The sequence below is a fragment of the Pristiophorus japonicus genome, chromosome 9 (genome assembly GCF_044704955.1).
Source record: "Pristiophorus japonicus isolate sPriJap1 chromosome 9, sPriJap1.hap1, whole genome shotgun sequence".
Lineage (NCBI taxonomy): Eukaryota > Metazoa > Chordata > Chondrichthyes > Pristiophoridae > Pristiophorus > Pristiophorus japonicus.
Window position 1 is genome coordinate 55,655,340 of NC_091985.1, and position 20,670 is coordinate 55,676,009.

At 43.5% G+C, this 20,670-nt stretch overlaps 2 protein-coding genes across 2 annotated transcripts in view; one reads left to right on the top strand and one right to left on the bottom strand.

The window, feature by feature from the left end:
• The window catches only part of pigf (phosphatidylinositol glycan anchor biosynthesis, class F), a 64,831-nt gene extending 62,424 nt beyond the window's left edge, over window positions 1–2,407 (bottom strand). Inside the window, exons 1-2 of the mRNA XM_070889362.1 lie at window positions 1,923–2,407; window positions 1,737–1,828 (exon numbers count right to left, since the gene is read on the bottom strand). Coding sequence (XP_070745463.1) covers window positions 1,737–1,828; window positions 1,923–2,153 — 323 coding nt within the window. The 5' untranslated portion in view covers window positions 2,154–2,407. The remainder of the gene's footprint in view (window positions 1–1,736; window positions 1,829–1,922) is intronic.
• A 2,118-nt stretch (window positions 2,408–4,525) lies between these two features.
• Window positions 4,526–20,225, top strand: cript (cysteine-rich PDZ-binding protein). Its single transcript, XM_070889366.1, has 5 exons — window positions 4,526–4,580; window positions 5,789–5,854; window positions 5,952–6,006; window positions 8,746–8,849; window positions 12,347–20,225. The coding sequence occupies exons 1-5, from the start codon at window positions 4,565–4,567 to the stop codon at window positions 12,409–12,411; spliced, it is 306 nt and encodes a 101-aa protein (XP_070745467.1). The 5' UTR covers window positions 4,526–4,564; the 3' UTR covers window positions 12,412–20,225.
• Window positions 20,226–20,670: the final 445 nt, after the last annotated feature.

Consider the following 20,670-nt stretch of genomic DNA (forward strand, 5'->3'; position numbering starts at 1 on the left):
ACTAATGCTTTCTCGTTACACACTCAGTCTAGGATGGCCTGCTCTCTAGTTGATTCCTCGACATATTGGTCTAGAAAACCATTCCTTATACACTCCAGGAAATCCTCCTCCACAATATTGCTACCAGTTTGGTTAGCCCAATCAATCTGTAGATTAAAGTCACCCACGATAACTGCTATACCCTTATTGCACGTATCCCTAATTTCCTGTTTGATGCCATCCCGAACGTCGCAACTACTGTTTGGTGGTCTGTACACAACTCCCACTAAAGTTTTCTGCCCTTTGGTGTTTCGCAGCTCTACCCATACAGATTCCACATCATCCATGCTAATGTCCTTCCTTGCTATTGCGTTAATCTTCTCTTTAACCAGTAACGCTACCCCACCTCCTTTTCCTTCCTGTCTGTCTGTCCTTCCTGAATATTGAATACCCCTGAATGTTGAGTTCCCAGTCTTGGTTACTCTGGAGCCATATCTCCGTAATCCCAATTACATCATATCCATTAACAGCTATCTGCACAGTCAGTTCATCCACCTTGTTATGAATGCTCCTCACATTGAGACTCAGAGCCTTCAGGCTTGTTTTTCTATCAATCATTGTCCTTTTTGAATTATGTTGTAATGTGGCCCTTTTTGATTTTTGCCCTTGATTTCTCCACCCTCCACTCTTGCTTTTCTCCATCCTACCTTTTGCTTCTGCCCCTTTTTTACTTCCCTCTGTTTCCCTGTGTAGATTCCCATCCCCTGCCATTTTAGCTTAAACCCTCCCCAACAGCACGAGCAAACACTCCGCCTAGGACATCGGTTCCGGTCCTGCCCAGGTGCAGACCATCCAGTTTGTACTGGCCCCACCTCCCCCGAACCGGTTCCAATGTCCCAGGAATTTAAATCCCTCCCTTCTGCACCATTCCTCAAGCCATGTATTCATTTGAGCTATCCTGCAATTCCTATTCTGACTAGCACGTGGCACTGGTAGAAATCCTGAGATTACTACCTTTGAGGTCCTACTTTTTAAATTTAACTCCTAGCTCCCTAAATTCAGCTTGTAGGACCTCATCCCGTTTTTTACCTATATCGTTAGTACCTATATGTACCACGACAGCTGGCTGTTCACCCTCCCTCTCCAGAATGCGCTGCAGCCGCTCCGAGACATCCTTGATCCTTGCACCAAGGAGGCAACATACCATCCTGGAGTCTCGATTGCAGCCGCAAAAATGCCTATCTATTCCTATTACAATCGAATCCCCTGTCACTATAATTTTAAGGACCTCTATTAGGTCACCTCTCAGCCTCCTCTTTCCTAGAGAAAAGAGCCTCAGTCTGTTCAATCTTTCCTGATACCAGAACTGAGAGGTTATAACTATCATTAAAAAAAATAATTGTACCTTCTCCAGTGTCTCAATATCCTTTTTGTAATATGGAGACCAAAATTGCACACAGGACTCTAAACACAGTCTAACCAAGATTCTCTACAAGTTTAACATAACCTCTCTGCTTTTAAATTCTATTCCTCTAGAAATAAACTCCAGTACTTATTTTCCATTTGTTCTGGCCTTGTTAATCTGCATTGCTATTTTTAATGATATTGATTCAAATGACTTTTATTCATCCAGTACACCTACCTACATCCGGTGTTACGCCCTTTATATACACAAATTGGGGTCTTACACAGGTGTGCAAACCAAAAGTACCCTTGGGAATGAGTCTTAGTAGAATTCCAGTTCATTGTATACTTACACGAGTAGTGGTGCTCCATATAAAACTATAACTCCATGAAACATTAAGCAGGAAGTAAAGAACAAGAAACAGGACCTGGAGATCTTAGTGACCTGAAGAAAAGACACAACAGTGAATACAGATCATTTAAAATTTTAAAAAGTGTACAGCAGCCAAAAATGTGCGAAGCATATATCACAATCTTACCTTGTGACTGAAGGAATTCTTTTTACTAGAGGTAGGGTTGGTTTCCAGCAATGAATACAAAACAATGGTAACAGCAGCAACAGTGGCAGAGCAAACACACAACCACAGCAGGTGGGTTCCAATTACAGAAAAGTCATCCAAAAATAAAGGGGGAACATAGGTGGCAAACACGACAGAGAGGATGAGAATAATATGCGCAGAGAACATGCCTCTTAACTCGACATCCTTCATAATTGCCCCTTATTGATCTGTTACCAACTCGTCTGTGCAAAATTTCACAGCAGCAAAAATTACTGCCAACAGCCAATAAAAAGAACGCTTGTGACACTAGCTTTTGAATCAAACGTTATTCTGCAGTGTTGGTCCATCAGGATTCTCCTTTTCTCTTTCCCAGGTTACAGGCCAGCCTCACTTAACCTTCCCACTGCCACCATCCTGCACAAGACAACCTGCCTCAATCCAGCGGAAGCGCCAGGCTCAGCTTTCGGGGATTGGCAACACCTTCTGGCCAATCAGAGCCGAGGCATCCGCAGCCTGCTGCCTGCCGATTGGGCGATTCCCGACCAATCGTTTGGAGTGAGGGCGGGGCTTTCTGACGTCGATGGTTTGGAATGTAACTTTCGGTCCGGAAGTTGAGGGTGGACGGCGCTGTCAGTCCCTGGGCAGGTGCACCTGGGCAAGGGGTGTGGGAGTGTGGGAGGGTGGGTGGCAGGGCGGGCACACCGGCTGTTCAACACTGTGTCAATACAATCTAAAATTGAACAATGTAAAGAAGTTTACATTGAAATTAGTACAGGCAAAAAACGTTACCTTTACATAGGATTATATAAGATATACGACACAGGAACAGTTCATTCGGCCTAACCAGTCCATGTCGACATTTCTGCTCCACTGGAACCTCCTCCTATCTTTCCTCATCTAAATCTATCAGCATAACCTTCTAGACTTGACTATTCCAATGCACTCCTGTCCTCCCACGTTCTGCCCTACGTAAACTTGAAGTCATCCAAAACTCGGCTGCCTGTGTCCTAACTCGTACCAAGTCCCATTCACTCATCACCCCTGTGCTCGCTGATCTACATTGGCTCCCGGTTAAGCGATTTCAAAATTCTCATCCTTCTTTTGAAATCACTCCATGGCCTCACCTCTCCCGATCTCTGTAATCTCCTCCAGCCCCACAAACCCCCGAGATGTCTCCGCTCCTCTAATTCTGCCCTCTTGAGCATCCCTGACTAATCGTTCAACCATTGGTGGCCGTGCCTTCTGTTGCCTAGGCCCTAACCTCTGGAATCCCCGCTCTAAACCTCTTTGCCCCTCTTTCCTCTAAGACACCCCTTAAAACTTACCTCTTTAACCAAGCTTTTGGTCATCTGTTCTAATTTCTCCATATATGACTCAGTGTCAATTATTTTTGTCTTATAATACACCTGTGAAGTGCCTTGGGTCGTTTTACTACATTAAAGACACTATATAAATACAAGTTGTTGTTGTAAATGGCACCTACAGGTTTGGAGGTGAGTATAGTCAAGGAAGTGTAACCCATTGAAAGTAATGTAAGTTGCTGTTATCCACTGTCAGTGGAGGCATTGTACCAGCCGTGCACCAATAGGGGATCCCCATCCTTTGAACCAACCCACAATCTCCACTGTTCCTGGAAGCACCCTCCTTGGTGGCTTCACTTCCAAACCATGGCAATTTCCCAATGCAGTGACAAGAATGCTCAACAACACCCGTTAACACATTCACATCAAAGAACATTTTCCTTATCTTAAAAAAAAGCTGCAACTAGTCTTGAATTATAAAAATCCAGGCATGCCCCAGAAAAATCCCTTCAAGAATATTACAAGCTTTCAAAAGCTGAATTTCAGCAGCTTATTTATTATATCCAATTTCTTTGAAGACAAACTCTAAATGAAAACACATCTGTGGCTCTCAAACCATCAGCTCGACTTAAAGCCTTTGGCTCTTGTTTATATGCACCCTACATTGGGGCGAAAATAATCTGTCAAACATCAGATCTCCTTTCAACCAATGGGCTCTGGCAGCCCCCAGTTGTGCTTTCTGACTCAGTGGTTCATATTGACAACTTTCAATTCTAATCCCAAATCTGACACATGGGTCAGAAAGCTGATGCCCAAGACCACCCTAAGTGGAGGAAGTGCTTACTAGAGGGCACTGAGCACCTCGAGTCTCAAAGCCGAGAGCGTGCGGCAAACCTGTCCCACCCACCCCTTCCCTCAACAACTATCTGTCCCACCTGTGACAGAGTCTGTGGCTCTCGTATTGGACTGTTCAGCCACCAAAGAACTCACTTTAGGGGTGGAAGTAAGTCTTCCTCGATTCTGAGGGACTGCCTCTGATGATGATGATGGTTAGCATGTATGCTCCGAGCAGTGACACTTGACAGACCTGTAAAAAAAAATCTACAAGACTAATAATTGTGAATGTTTTATATAAATGTTCAGCAAAAAGTGTCTGTGAATTACAGACTGTTAAAGCAGTGTCAAGCTGCGCATGCTCGCACTAAGACCCAGGTGGCAACCTCCGGCAGTGATTGTCTTTTGAGCCAATCAGGAAGCCGCTTCCGGAGCGGAAACGCGAGAGTTTGTTGCCGGAAGTGAGCGAGCGGAGAGGCGGCCAGAATGGTCTGTGAGAATTGTGAGTGATCCCGGAGAGTGAGGCCCGGCTCCCAGCCCTCCCGCCCCCCGGCTCCCCTCACCCACCTGTTCTCTGTGGACACGGCGCTACAGCAGTGATCGCCGCCTGTGACACTGCGCCGCCTCACAGGCGGCCCGCGGCCTGTGTCACTCACACCGGCCCGCAGAGCACTGGTGTGGACATGCTGGAAACTGTCTCTGCCGTCTCCTTCAGCTCAGTGGCTAGCACACTCGCCTCTGAGTCAGAAGGTTGTGGGTTCAAGTCCCACTCCAGGGACTTGAGCACAAAAAGTCTATGGCTGACACTCCACTGCTGAGGGGGTGCTGTCTTTCGTATGAGACGTTAAGCCGAGACCCCGTCAGCTCTTAAGTGGACATAAAAGATTCCATGGTACTATTTTGAAGAAGAGCACCGGAGTTATCCCTGGTGTCCTGGCCAATATTTATCCCTCAATCAACACAACAAAAACAGATTATTTGGTCCTTATCACATGGCTGTTTGTGGGAGTTTGCTGTGAGCAAGTTGGCTGCAATGTTTCCCACCTTACAATGCCCCCACTCTTTCTCACGACCCCTCCCCCCACCCACCATCTCTCCCTCATGCCCTTCCCCACCCCCAATACTCCAAAAGTACTTCATTGACTAAAGCGCTTTTAGACATCTGGTGGTCATGAAAGGCTCTATATAAATCAAAGTCTTTTCTTTTTTTCCTTCCCATAGTCCACCAAGCCAAGGCTCCCCTGTCCCCTGCCTTAGTCCTGAACTCGCATTTTTACTTTCTCCAATCTCCCCTCGTGCCCTCTCCAAGCTCAACTTGACCAGGAGACCCACCTTCTGCTCCCACCAAATTATTGATTGACCCAATTTCCCTTCATGGCCCCCTTGTTAGCTAATACAGGTATTATTAACAGTTCCCTCCCAGGTACTGCCTTCAAATCTGCTGTCATCACCCCCTCCTCAGAAAACCCATCCTTGATCGCTCTGTACTTCCAAACACTGCCCCATCTCCAACCTCCCTTCTCTCGCAAAATGTTGATGTCTGTGGCGTCTTTTAATTATAAAGAAAGAACTTGTATTTAAAAACACCTTTCATGTCCTCGAGACATCTCGGTGTCTCCCAGTTAATGAATATAAATAATATTCCCAATGATTCCCCTTTATTAATGGTTCTATTTAATTTATTGTTTATGTATTACTATATTCTTATAGGTGAAAAGAAGCTGGGAAGAGTTATTACTCCAGATACTTGGAAAGATGGATCAAGAAACACGATGGGTACAAACCAAATTCAATTGCTGTATAAGGATTTAAATTCTTTTTATACTCTGGGAACTCGTCTTTTTAACTTTAAGTTGCAATTTTATTTATACAGAAAGCGGAGGCCGCAAGATCAATGAAAATAAGGCATTGACTTCTAAAAAAGCAAGGTCGGTATAATGCTACATTTTTAAAGATTATCTTGTCTGAATGTTGAAGTCGCACACAGGTTTCTGCAGGTTCTGGCAACACTCCGGTACATAGGAAATATAGAAACATAGAAAATAGGTGCAGGAGCAGGCCATTCGGCTCTTCGAGCCTGCACCACCATTCAATATGATCATGGCTGATCATGCAACTTCAGTACCTCATTCTTGCCTTCTCTCCATACCCCCTGATTCCTTTAGCCATAAGGGCAATATCTAACTCCCTTTTGAATATATCCAACGACTGGACTCAACAACTTTCTGTGGTAGAGAATTCCATAGGTTCACAATTCTCTGGGTGAAAAAGTTTCTCCTCATCTCGGTTCTATATGGTTTACCCCTTATCCTTAGACTGTGACCCCTGGTTCTGGACTTCCCCAACATTGGGAACATTCGTCCTGCATCTAACCTGTCCAATCCTGTCAGAATTTTATATGCATCTATGAGATCCCCTCTCATTCTTCTAAATTCCAGTGAATATAAGCCTAGTCGATCCAGTCTTTCTTCATATGTCAGTTCTGCCATTCTGGGAATCAGTCTGGTGAACCTTCGCTGCACTCCCTCAATAGCAAGAATGTCCTTCCTCAGATTTGAAGACCAAAACTGCACACAATACTCAAGGTGTGGTTTCACCAAGGCCCTGTACAACTGCAGCAAGACCTCTCTGCTCCTATACTGAAATCCTCTCGTTATGAGGGCCAACATGCCATTTGCTTTCTTTACTACCTGCTGTACCTGTGCCTACTTTCAATGACTGATGTACCATGACACCCAGGTCTCGTTGCACCTCCCCTTTTACTAATCTGTCAGCATTCAGATAATCTGCCTTCCTGTTTTTGCCACTAAAGTGGATAACATCACACTTATCCACATTATACTGCATCTGCCATGCATTTGCCCACTCACCTAAACTGTCCAAGTCATTCTGCAGCCTCTTAGCATCCTCCTCACAACTCACACTACCACCCAGCTTAGTGTCATCTGCAAACTTGGAGATATTACACTCAATTCCTTCGTCCAAATCATTAATATATATTGTAAATGGCTGAGGTCCCAGCACTAAACCTTGCGGTACCCCACTAGTCACTGCCTGCCATTCTGAAAAGGACCCGTTTATTTCCACTCTCTGCTTCCTGTCTGCCAACCAGTTCGCTATCCATGTCAATACATTACCCCCAATACCATGTGCCTTAATTTTGCACACTAATCTCTTGTGTGGGACCTTGTCAAAAGCCTTTTGAAAGTCCAAATACACCACATCCACTGGTTCTCCCTTATCCACTCTACAAGTTACATCCTCAAAAAATTCTAGAAGATTTGTAAAGCATGCTTTCCCTTTCATAAATCCTTCTCATGACCCTGGCATTCTTAATGTATGAGCTTGAGCAACGTGTGTTTCTGACTACTCAGTTGTGGATCGCAACACAGCCAATCAGTCCTCATTGTGTAGATATATTTTTTCAGCAGGAATTGTTGGGTAAAGATCGGGAGTGGGAACCCTGGCAGAATTGTGGATTAACAGAAGTGTTCCAGCTGCTGATTTGAAGAGATTAGCTAACAGCCTGGACTAGGAAATGAACCTGGGACCATTTGATCTGTATGCTTGGTATTATGTATAAATAGGATTCATTTGTATGCTTTTTTTGAATTTTTGTAGATGCAATATATTTTGACAGCACTAAAGCTTTTAATACTGTGCTACACAAGTAATTAATCCTCACGGTAGTATATTCTCATCAACAAAATTGTAATTTCTTCAGAGAACTAAAAGATTATTATTCAATACTTTCCTCCCACAAATTAATGCTTACACCCTCTTATCATGCAATACCTATCTCTGTTTTATTATCCCATCATTTGGGATGCCTTCTAACACTACACACACAGACAATTAGGCGTATGTACTTTCCCACTTTGTCCATATGCCCCTTTTTAAAGATTGGTGTTATTTTATCTATTTTTAAGCCTTGAACATGACTCTCCATTTATAATAATTCTCTAAAGATAATGGGAAAGATGTGAATAATTTCACTGAGCAAATTTTTATGTATCCTTGAAGTCCATCCTTAGGCTAACTAGCATGTTAAAGGAAGCTATTAGTGACTGACTTGTTTGACATTTCTATTTCCTTCAGTACTTTCTCCATACCCTCTGGAAACCTAACTACTGTAAAGGCACAAAAGAAAGATTAATTTACTGTGTTTGCTGTGCCTTGATATGCAACCTTTGGGCTCTCTCACAATATTTGCCTTTTATTACCTGCTTGCTGTGAATAAAGACATGCTTGACGTTTCTTTTAATATTTAATATTCCCTGCTTTCCTAATACTTTTGATTTTGGCTCTTCTGACTAATTTTGTAACTTTTTTTTTACCAGTTCTTGTATTGGTTTTGCTCCACTATAGTTTTATACTTGAGCAACAAACTCATTTTTGCTCTTATTCCCATGTTGTTTCCACTGTGGCTCACATCAGTCCTTTCTATCTGTTACTCTTCTCCCCTCGTGGGATGTGTCTGTTCTGTACTCTGTAAAGTATTTCTAAACTTCTAAGCCACTCTTCTTCCATGACTTTTCCCTCTTACAATATTGTCCAGTCCAGTTTCCTGAACTCACTCCATGTTCTCTTAAAATCTGTCTTTCTGAAGTCTTGCATTCAGAAATAGTTAAATGAAAACTTAACAAAAAAATATATTTTTTCTTCAGGTTTGATCCTTATGGAAAAAGCAGATTTTCAGTATGTCGTATCTGTAAAAGTGCAGTTCACCAAGCTGGTTCTAATTATTGTCAAGGCTGTGCGTACAAAAAAGGTACATGTTGGCCATTATAATTTTGCTTCAATCATTGAGATAACAATATTTTCACCTACAGGAAAAACTCAAATTTAAACTTAATTATCATTCATAAGATTGTATTGAAAATATTTGGAGTGTTCTCAATGTAGCTGAAAATGATTTTTTCAGTAATTTTAGAATAATTTGTGTTTACTCAGAATTCTTTGCTTTCAAACATATGTGGCAGATATTTTATAGTCTGTTGTTTTAAGTAAAACATTTATATCTGTTGCCTTGTAGCAATTATTTTCCAGCTAATTAATTTTTGGTCATTCCTACTTAAAAAGGAAAAATTGAAAAATCATACACACATGGTTTGTCATCTAAACCGGTCACTTAAATTATTGTAAAAAAGCAACAAAAAAAAAGTACAAATATTGCAACAAGACAATGCTGAAAACCCAGAGTCGATCAGTCAGCGTCCTTGGAGAGAACAGACAGGTCAAAGTTTTAGGCCAAGACCGTCTTCAGAATTGAATTCCTGTCTTGTTACTCTTGAGCCATCCATACTTCCACATTTCTGTGGCGAGGCTTTGTGCAGCATTTCCATCAATTTTATTAAAACAAAAGCAGAAAATGCTGGAAACACTCAGTAGTTGCATCATCTCTGCAGAAAAGAAACAAGTTGATGTGTCAGATATGAACTCTTTATCAGAATTGGAAGAGAGTGCAGATGAGCAGCATTTCAAAAGGAACAAGGTGAAGCAGCAAAAAAAATTAATTTGAAATAGAATGACCTGTAAAGTGCTTAAGTGAAGAACAGATATATAAATGGCAGGAATTAGATTACCAAAAAACAATAGGAGGTGTAACAAGAGATAGATAGGTTTACTAGTTTGTCATACTTCTCTTTCTACCTGCTTTTATCCTCTACTCCTTTAGCTAGTCACATATACTGTCTCATACATGCCTTTTATTTCTTTTAATTTCTTTCATTATGCCTACTGTCTCCTAATATAGAATTATAGAATGGTTACAGCACAGAAGGAGGTCATTTGGCCTGTCAAGCCTGTGCCGGCTCTCTGCAAGTACACTTCAGCTAGTCCCACTCCCCTGCTCTCTCTCCAAAGCCCTGCAATTTTTTTTTCCTTCTGGTACTTATCTCATCATCATCATATCATAGGCGATCCCTTGTATCGAGGATGGCTTGCTTCCACGCCAAAAAGGGATGAGTTCACAGGTGTTTCATTGAAACACCTAACATTCCAGGTCCAGAACTACATGTCGAAGGGTGGAAGATGTCTGTGTGTGGATTTTTTTAACGTGTGGTGGCCATTGCACACCAGCCACCACACGGGCTTGACCGAGCTAGGTCTTGGTTCAGTGGCAAGGATTAACCAAGACAACTGGAGACCAGCTCTGCTGCACGGACCTAGTGCGCACACATGTCGCAGTGTGGGCTGACCTGTGCTGCCCCTGGGCCCTCGCCTCTCTGGGCTCCGAACTCACTCCTCCTCAGGGCTCCAATCACGTCGCTCCGCGATCTCTCGCCGCTCCTGCGCCCCAACTTCGCCGCGCCTGCTGGACCTGCCCACGCTCCAATCAACGACCTGGATATTGGTGACATCCAATCCAGTCGCCCTCTTCACAGCTGTCGCTCTCCAGCACAAACTGTACCTTGAAGTGGTATGCTCCTTTGAAGGCCCCGACCTGCTGATGATCCTTGCAGGATGGGGCTGCCCGCCGAATGCCGGGTCAGGTCGCACGCTGCTCCTTTGAAAGCCCCGACCTGCTGATGATCCTTGCAGGATGGGGCTGCCCGCCGAATGCCGGGTCGAGTCGCACGCTGCTCCTTTGAAGGCCCCGACCTGCTGATGATCCTCGCAGGATGGGGCTGCCCGCCGAATGCCAGGTCGGGCCGCACGCTGCTCCTTTGAAGGCCCCGACCTGCTGATGGTCCTTGCAGGATGGGGCTGCCCGCCGAATGCCGGGTCGGGCCGCATGCTGCTCCTTTGAAGGCCCCGACCTGCTGATGGTCCTTGCAGGATGGGGCTGCCCGCCGAATGCCGGGTCGGGTCACACGCTGCTCCTTTGAAGGCCCCGATCTGCTGATGGTCCTTGCAGGTCGGGGCCACTGCGCCGAACTTATCTAATTCCCTTTTGAAAGCCATGATTGAATCTGCTTCTACCACCCTTTCAGGCAGTACATTCCAGATCCTAACCACTCGCTGTGTAAAAATGTTTTTCCTCCTGTTGCCTTTGGGTTTTTTTGTGAATCACCTTAAATCTGTGTCTTCTGCTTCTCGATCCTTCTGCCAATGGGAACAGTGTGACGGCTTTTAAATAGAAAGATCGCCCATGCATGGAATTTTGAGTGGCCCTCACTCAGTTGGTCAAAGGGGCCGCATGGGCCGAAAATAATTAGCATGAACCTTGTCTATACACCACCAGGGCTCCGCTGACCCCAGTTTAAGAACCACTGGCATAGATTGAGTTTGTATTCCCTTGAGTATAGAAGATTAAGGAGTGATTAATTTGAGGTGTTTAAGATGATTAAAGGATTTGATAGGGTAGATAATGCAAAACTCAGAACAAATTAGAGCTAGGCCAATTGGGGTTAATGTCGGGAAGCACTTCTTCACACAAAGGATACTGGAAATCTGAAACTCTCTCAAAAAGCTGTTGAGACTAGTTCAATTGAAAAATTCAAAACGGAGATAGCTAGATTTTTGTTAGGTAAGGGTGTTGAGGGCTATGGATCAAAGCAGGTAAATGAAGTTGAGGTTCCGATCCGCCATGATCTAATTGAATGGTGGAATTGGCTCCAGAGGCGAAATGGCCTACTCCTGTTCCTATGTTCCTACGCTGTTTCTTGTCTTGTGCGTGTAGTTGTTTTGATCATTTCGATTTCAAAATTCTCATCCTTGTTTACAAATCACTCTTGCCCCTCCCTATCTCTGTAATCTTTTTCAGCCTCACAACCCCACAAATTCTAGCCTCTTGAACATCCCTGATTATAACTGTTCAACCATCAGTGGACGTGCCTTCAGCTGTCTGGGCCTTAAGCTCTGGAACTCCCTCCCTAAACCTCTCCGGCTCGCTACCACTCTTTCCTCCTTTAAGACACTCCTTAAAACCTACAACTTTAAACAAGGGTTTGGTCATCTGCCTTAATTTCTTCTGTGGCTCAGTGTCAAATTTATCTGTTTGTAACAATGTTGTGAAGTGCCTTAGGATGTTTTACTACGTTAAAGGTGCTATATAAATAAAAGTAATAATAAATAAAAGTAGTATTATTTAAATGATGTTTATCTGTACAATTTTCCAGTTCTGATGAAGGCTCCATCCCAAAATGTCAACTTGTCTGTTCTATCCACAGATGCTGCCTGATCTGATGAATGCATCCAATATTTTCTGCTTTTGTTTCATATTTCCAACATTTGTAATATTTTTCTTTTTGATCAATTTTATTATCTTGATCAACTGAATTATCAAATGTTTGAACAATAAACTGACTTTTTTTGTTGTTACAGGCATCTGTGCAATGTGTGGCAAAAAAATCTTGGATACGAAAAACTACAAGCAGACATCTGTATAACTTCACTTTAAAGATATGCTTATGGGTATATTGGCTGTCATTGAAACATCTGACCAATGTGTGCTGTGAGCACAATAATAACTAACTCTATGTCGCTGAATGAGATAAAGTACATTCATATTTCTAAAGCAGAAAAATGTCAAGTAAATAAAACTTCTGTGCTAAAGGGGTGAAATTGCCCCTTGCCCCGATTAGACCTTCTGGGCAGGGACTTTTATCGCCCAGCCCGGAAGTCCCATCCCGACACGGAATTGGGCCTTCCGCCTCTCAAGAAAGCGGAGTGTTGTCGGTGGCACTCCGCTTCCTTTGAGGGGCATTCTGGGGGCCGGCAGCGCGGCGTTGAGTTCCAGCGCTACACGGATGCTTCGTGTAGCAATGCCGCACTACAACGCCCCTCCCCTTCAATTAAAGGGGAGGGCCGATGTGCACTCTGCATGGCCCTTTGGTGACTGCCACTGGGCGACCAGGCCAGCAGCCCGGCACCCAAAATGGAGTGCCGGGCTGCATGATGGCGGCCCGGTTTACGCTAGGGCTGCCATGGTCGGCCCGACCCAAAAGTCAGACAACCAAAAAAGATGGTGGCCCGGGGCGTGGCAGGCCTCCCCTATAAGCAGCATCCCGGGAGCGGATCGCCGCCAGCTTTGCGACCCATGAAGCTGGCATTGCCATCCGCCCATGCCAACTTCCCGGCTCGCAGGGCAACTTCCCCCGCGGGGCATTACGGGGTCGGGGCGGTGCGAGGTCGGCGCGCTCACCAATGACGTCATCGCCGGTTGCACACCGGCTCGAGGTGTTACCCACGGCGCTACTGAGACAGCACCTCCCAAACCTCCGGGGCAATTTCTCAGGAGGCGGTTGCGCCCCCCCTTCCCCCGGAGCTGCGAACAGGGCTATAAAAAGGGGCAATTTCGCCCCAAAAGTTATTTGCTTAATAGCCTCTATTTGTGTGTAAATTTTAATTTTAAAATATATATATACGTTAAAAAAATACAATGTTGTCACTGTGAATGACTTTGATGGGTGGCAACATGTCCAAGTGACGTTGTGGAAACACAATTACCTGAGCTGTATACTGGCAAGATGTGATTGCAGCGAAGTCTAGAGTGCATGATGGCATATGAGTTCTTTCCATTGCCTGTGTGTGGTAAGTGAAACTGTTCCTGTGGCAGCAAACTCTCTGAAACTGGAGGTGCTACAGAAAATAACTGGAGGTTTATAAAGACACAAGTGGAGGACAGCTTTTATTGTAAAACTAGCTACCGTATAATAGCAGTGACAAACTAAACTTTGGGAACGACTTCAAATTCTTGATTGTTGGTTTGCTATCTTGGCTTCGCTCTGTTCTAGATTGGGAAGTGAGAATATTCATCAAGGGTTCTGTAATTTGAGCTTTTTTCATTACTGAAATTAATATTTTGAGTTCAATTACAGAATTCCTGAGTGATTTTGTAATCTGTTTAATTTTTCTTAAAATGTTATGTAACAGACTTTTTGTTATAACCAGTTTGGAAAAAAGTAAAATAACTATTGCATCCACTAATCCAATGAGAGATTGTCACTCAGACTTGTTCTGATTTGTCATTCATGTCCTTCATTCATTAAAATTTTCCTCTATCAACTGCTATAAATTCAAATTATCACCTTAAACATCAGGCATGATCCAAGATCACCAGGATAATTTAAAGCATTGCTGTTGCACTGTTGATCATGTTGTCTGTGTTCTGTACCTCTTCATCTCTGCTCAAAAACACTTGGGTTAATCATCTGCCATTGTTTTGAACATCTCCAAAACCTTTGACAATAGTGTCCGGCACTATGCACTTCGAAATAAGTTACCATCCTATGGATTCTGACAAAGTTTATTTTTCCTCACATTCCTTTATCTTGTCTCAAGTCTATTCACTCTTTTCTGTGATCTCAGGGGTTCCCTTCTGTCCTGCCCTGTTCTTCCTCCATGTCAATGCATTGCTTCATTCATTAACAAATCCCGAACCAGTCCTACTCAAAATTCACCATCTTCCTTCCAATCGCGCACACTCAGTGCTCACAGCCTCAAGTCCTCGTGTGGATCTCCTTCATGGCTTTCAGTGAGCAAGGAAGTTTGATTGGTGGGAACTGCTCTGTCGAAAAATGGCCAAGTAGGGACAGAGAAGTGGGACCTAATAATCTGGTTGGGACCCTGCTTATAACATGCGCCATTCTGTTTATCGCACAGAATGCACGAGGGCTTAATTAGAAACATAGAAATTTACAGCGCAGAAGGAGGCCATTTCGGCCCATCGTGTCCGCGCCGGCCGACAAAGAGCCACATGGCCCTCGGTCCGTAGCTGTGATGGTTACATATAAAACAATGAACAATGGGCAGACAGGTAAAAAGTATCCAGTCCGCCCCACACAACTGCGATACCCCATGTATCGTAACATTTTACACTCCACCCCACCCGGAGCCATGCGATCCTGGGAGAGGCAAAAAAACAAATAAAAACCCAGGCCAATTGGGGGAAAAAATCTGGGAAAATTCCTCTCCAACCCATCCAGGCGATCGAAGCTAGTCCAGGAGATCACTCTGGCCGTATTAGATTCACTGAAGTACTTACCATCGTATCTGCACCAGCCAACAAGAGGTTATCCAGTCTAATCCCACACCAGCTCTAGGTCCGTAACCCTGCAGGTTACAGCACTTCAAGTGCCCATCCAAGCACCTTTTAAATGTGATGAGGGTTTCTGCCTCTACCACCTTTCCAGGCAGTGAGTTCCAGACCCCCACCACCCTCTGCGTGAAGAAGCTTCCTCTCAAATCTCCTCTAAACCTTTCACCAACCACCTTAAACCTATGCCCCCTCATAATTGACTGCTCCACCAAGGGAAATTCTTGTTATTCTTGAGCTGTTTTATGGCTTTGCCTACCTCGTGCAACGTTGCCGTTTCACTGAGTTGGTGGCGGGTCGCATGCTGTGGGATGGAGTCGAGAACACTCGAGTCAGAGGCAGAGTCTCGATTGAAGAGATCTTCAAAGTGCTCCTTCCATCGGGCCCTGTCCTTGATGAGTGTTTCCCCGTTCTTGGCCAGGCGTGGGGTGAGGCCTTGGGAGTTTAGACCGTAGATGGCCTTGACTGCAGTGAAGAATCCTTGCTTATCGTGGCTGTTGGCTAGTTGTTGTATCTCCTGTGCTTTCTCCATCCACCACCTGTTCTTTAGGTCCCGGGTTTTTTATTGGACCTGAGCCTTGAGCTGTCTGTAATGTTGTTTTGCAGCTCCCGAGTTGGGTTGTTGCTTGAGGTCAGAAATGCTTTGCGCTTGTGATCTATTAGTTCTTCGATCTCCTGATCATTTTCATCAAACCAGTCCTGATGTTTTCTGGTTGAGTGACCAAGTGTCTTTTCACAGGCACTGGTTATAGAAGCCTGGAGGGCAGACCAAGCGCTGTGGGCATTCAGCATCTCAGGGTCATCAAGGCACGCCAGATTGGCTGTGAGGCGCTGGCTGTATAGGGCTCTCTTAGCTGGATCTCTAAGTGCCCCAGCATTAACTTTTTTGCGGAACTGCTTCTGCTGGGAAATAGGCCCTTGCTATCCACTATATGCAGGCCCCTCAAATTTTTATACACCTCAATGAGGTCTCCTCTCAGCCTCTATTCCAAGGAGAACAAACCCAGCCTATCCAATCTGTCCTCATAACTAAGATTCTCCATTCCAGGCAGCATCCTCGTAAATCTCCTCTGCACCCTCCCGAGTGCAATCACATCTTTCCTATAATACGGTGACCAGAACTGCAAGCAGTATTCCAGCTGTGCCTTAACCAGTGTATTATACAATTTAAGCATAACCTCCCTGCTCTTGTATTATATGCCTTGACCAATAAAGGCAAGCATTCCATATGCTTTCTTAACTACCTTATCCACCTGGCCTGCTACTTTCCTGGATCTGTGGACAAGCACTCCAAGGTCCCTTTGTTCATCTACACTTCTAAGTGGATGCATAGTCCATATTAATGAGGGCTTTGCAATCCAGAACTTGATATGTGTTTTAGGTAGATTTCCTACCCAATTTTAAGTCTATTTATTGAAAGTGGATGTTAAAACAGTAGCAATAGTAAAGTGGCAACAAGAGCCTTTAAAGGTGCATAGACATTTTTTTTTTAAACTGACACCTACAAATATAGGATTTGCTTTCAAAGCGCCAACCACATATTTCCCTGCTTGAAGATGATCAAAGAAAGCCAGTTTGGGAGATCAGCTGGCACCAGAACTTAAACTGCCTGTACCTGCTCACCAACTGTGGCTGTCGACACTGCTGCACGTACCTGTCAACTGCCTCCACAGGCTTTGGGTCAGTATGGAAGCAGTTGCAAAGCAATGCCAGCTGCTGCAAGGCCATCTGTAACCAACCTCCATCGTAGGGATGGCACTACCAGTGGCAATCAAGGCTCCTTTATTTTTCAACAGTTGGGTCTTTCTACCTCCTTTCGGGGTAGCCTAGGAAACATCTACAGTATCAGCCAATTTTCGGCCCGCAGATTTATCGCACTAGACTGATGTATTGTTCTCAGGAACAGCATTTTCATTTCCATTCACATTAAGTAACATAACATGTCTGCTCAAAGTCACTGCACTGCTGCACTTTCTAAAGTGTCAGTAACTGAACATGCATCATGCAGTTTAGAGTATGCTGACAGGAAATGTGTGAAGCTCTGGTAGGATTTCAGTGCAACAACAGTTTCAAATGTAGCTTACATCCTATATTTATGTGAGGACTGTTCAGTCATGCATGCTAAGCATTTAGAAGGCTGCCTGACGGCTTTGATGGGATGAGCAACACAAGAGGTTTTGAGAACATATTTTGTGGTTATGTATATTTGGGGGCAGATACTACCCAGGAATCTGCTGGGGAGCATTACCTTGGCATCTTTCCCCAAATCTGCCATCTTCTACATTTGCAACCTGGTCTGCTGCATGCTGCTGAGAACAATCACCCTGTTAGCTATCTCCTGCCAGGAGTTTCAGATGACTTTTCTGGGAAGGGTACTCTTGAATGCCAATCAGGGAAACCAGCACCTCAAGAGCAATATCCATAAGTAGGGCCATGTGCTTTCAGACACCCTCGTGTAAATAAAACTGCAATCATGTTTCATTGCATAATCCTATTTTAACTCATTCTATCCCAGTACCTCAACCCCATGGAGCTCTTTACCTCACTCAGTCTTTCTCCTCTACAATTTTCGGGCTCAGTCTTCCTGCAGCAATTTTCAGGCTTTTAAATCGTAAGCTTGGTGTCACTTAATTACTGCATCCTGATAGACTTCATTTTCTCTTCAATTTTGGCAGTGCTCTGCATTGTGGCCATTCACCTTTGTTTCTCAGTATTAAAAAGTTAAAATTAATCAAATATTGAGTGTTAAATCATGAGGCGCTGTCAGATAAATGTTCTCAAATGACACGCCGATTGACAACAATAGGCACATGAAACTGCAAATGGTGAAATTATTAACATATCCTGAAACATAATGGGACTGAAGAAAATGATCAGAATCTTAAATTGCATTTAAGAGATCATTAATATGATGTGTATACACTTATTTTATTTGTTTAGATCAATAATTACAGTAACGCAATGTTTGATCAGAAATTAGGAAATTGTTGCAATTTTACAAAGTGTAATGCTAAGTGTTTGGCCTACAATACTTATGGAATCATAAGAACATAAGAAATAGGAGCGGAGTAGGCCATTTGGCCCCTCGAACTTACTCTGCCATTCAATAAGATCATGTCTATCTGATCTTGGCCTCAACTCCACTTCCCTGCCCGCTCCCCATAACCCTTGTCTCCCTTATTGCTCAAAAATCTGTCCACCTGCACCATGATTATATTCAACGAATCATAGAAAAATTACGACACACAAGGAGGCCATTCAGCCCCATTGTGTCCCCATTTGTGTTTTTAGATTGTCAGGCTAAGTAGCAAAACAGAAAAAGTTGTAGGTTTGCTGTTTTAATTTTCAAGATTGTACAATAAAATGCTCTTGCACCAAGTATTTCCATAAAGCTTGCATTCATTTGCAGATTGCTGTTGCACGATTCTATTTAAAAACCTATTTCTGCTCCCTCTCCTGAAGTCACAAGTATGTTTCTATGGAACTGTCTTGCAGTACCTCACCCAATTGTTCATGTCTGAGCCTAGTGTCATCAGGCTATTCAACTGTGGAGAGCATCACAACTAAGCCAGATTCTGTCCTTCACCAACATTTGCACATGTAATGTACTCTTTCCAACAGGAAATTACTAAGTAGTGATCCTAAGGAAGCATGCTGGCTTACTTGTCCCCCCTTTCCTGTATAGGATCCACTTTTAGCACACCCATGACTGCTCTGGCTCAGATCACCTAACGGGGCATTAGGAAAACTGCTTGCCAACATTTTTTTCCTGGATCTGCCTAATTTGTGGAAAATAACGTTCAAAATTACCACAAGATGGCAGTCCGTCCATTTGAATGATGACTCCTCTTTCAGCTTTATTCATCTTAGCACACAGTTCATGCTACATGCAATTTGTGCTTTATTACCGCATGATATTGTAGAATTAATATTACCAGGATAGGAAGCAGCAAGTATTCACTGCAGACAGAAGTGTAGATTTTCTGCCTTAACAATTGGGATGCATCTTTATTTCTGTAAAATACAGAATTTTAATTTGATTTGACAAGGTTCCCTGTTGATTTGTAAATTTGTGGGTTCTAGTGCCCTTACTAAAAGGGGTGCTCCATTTAAGTTATATCTAAAATAATTGTAGAGCTGTTGAATTTGGAGTGGCTTAGCGAGTCACGTGATGTTCACAAGACTCAATAAAATCCCAGCCAGTTGAGTTCAGGGGATCCACGATGAGGCAGGTGGTTGTGAGCTGAGTGGATGAACTGTAATGTGTAGCGTGATTGTTAAACCTTTGCTAATAAATCAACTAGTTCTTAATAGAATGTGTTGCTATGAATTCTTAAGCAAAGAACCCATGAAGCAAATACATTACACTTACCTAACACCACTGTAGTAGCACCATCATCACAACAAGCAGAAGGTCACCACCACCTTTCCAAGGCAACTAGAGATGGGCAATAAATGCGGCATTTCCTGAAAACAAATAAAACGATGCGTTTCTTTCAAACCGATGATCCAGGGATGAAAGAATCATGTGTAAATTGGTTAAAAGTCATGTATTAGCCAATTATTCACTGTTAAAATAAACTGATACTACTACCTGCCCTTTGTCACAAATTAAATGGTCTTTTCATGTGTCAAAAATGTTTTATGTTCATATGACATTCCATTGATTGCAATTGGTTAAACTGACAGTGCTGTGCGAGGTAGGAATTTATTGATACTGGATTTGTAATATAGGGTCTCATCTGTTATAATAAAAAATAATGTTTAATTGAGGATAAAATTTCAATTTTCTTTTTCTTTTTACTCCAACCAGAAGAAAGTCTAGCTTTTGATGCTCCAGTTTTCTTGATTACATGGTTTGGTTCTCCTCCCCTCCAGCTGACTCTTCTGTCCTGCCTCTTTATTATGTCCATAGCTTAAGCAGTGATTCATAGTGGGCACCTACCGTGTAAACACTCTTCAAAAATGTTGTCAAGGCTTATAAATAAAAATGTCTTCAATAATGATGTAATGATATTTTGATTTCTGTGGCATTATAGATTGATCCAGCTGTTGCTTAATTGTATTACTGATGAGGAGACCTGAGGGTCATCTGCCCAGTATAAAAGGCTGACCACCATGTTTGTGCCTCACTCTGGAGTTATGAATAAAGGACCAAGGTCACTACAGTTTGAGTACAACACATTGCCTCGTGGAGTCATTCATAAGTGCATTACAGACATAACAACTGGCGATGAGAATATGGACTTTCACGCGATTATGGCTACCTGTGGCACATAGAAAATAGGTGCAGGAGTAGGCCATTCGGCCCTTCGAGCCTGCACCACCATTCAATAAGATCATGTCTGAACATTCCCTCAGTACCCCTTTCCTGCTTTCTCTCCATACTCCTTGATCCCTTTAGCCGTAAGGGCCATATCTAACTCCCTCCTGAATATATCCAATGAACTGGCATCAACAACTCTCTGCGGTAGGGAATTCCACAGGTTAACAACTCTCTGAGTGAAGAAGTTTCTCCTCATCTCAGTCCTAAATGGCCTACCCCTTATACTAAGATTGTTTCCCCTGGTTCTGGACTTCTCCATCATCGGGAAAATTCTTCCCGCATCTA

Bases quoted from the DNA above. Each gene is read 5' to 3' on its own strand.
- cript (XM_070889366.1), top strand. The intron at 5,855-5,951 runs GTACAAACCAAA...TTATTTATACAG, and splicing joins TGGATCAAGAAACACGATGG to AAAGCGGAGGCCGCAAGATC. The intron at 6,007-8,745 runs GTCGGTATAATG...TTTTTTCTTCAG, and splicing joins TTGACTTCTAAAAAAGCAAG to GTTTGATCCTTATGGAAAAA.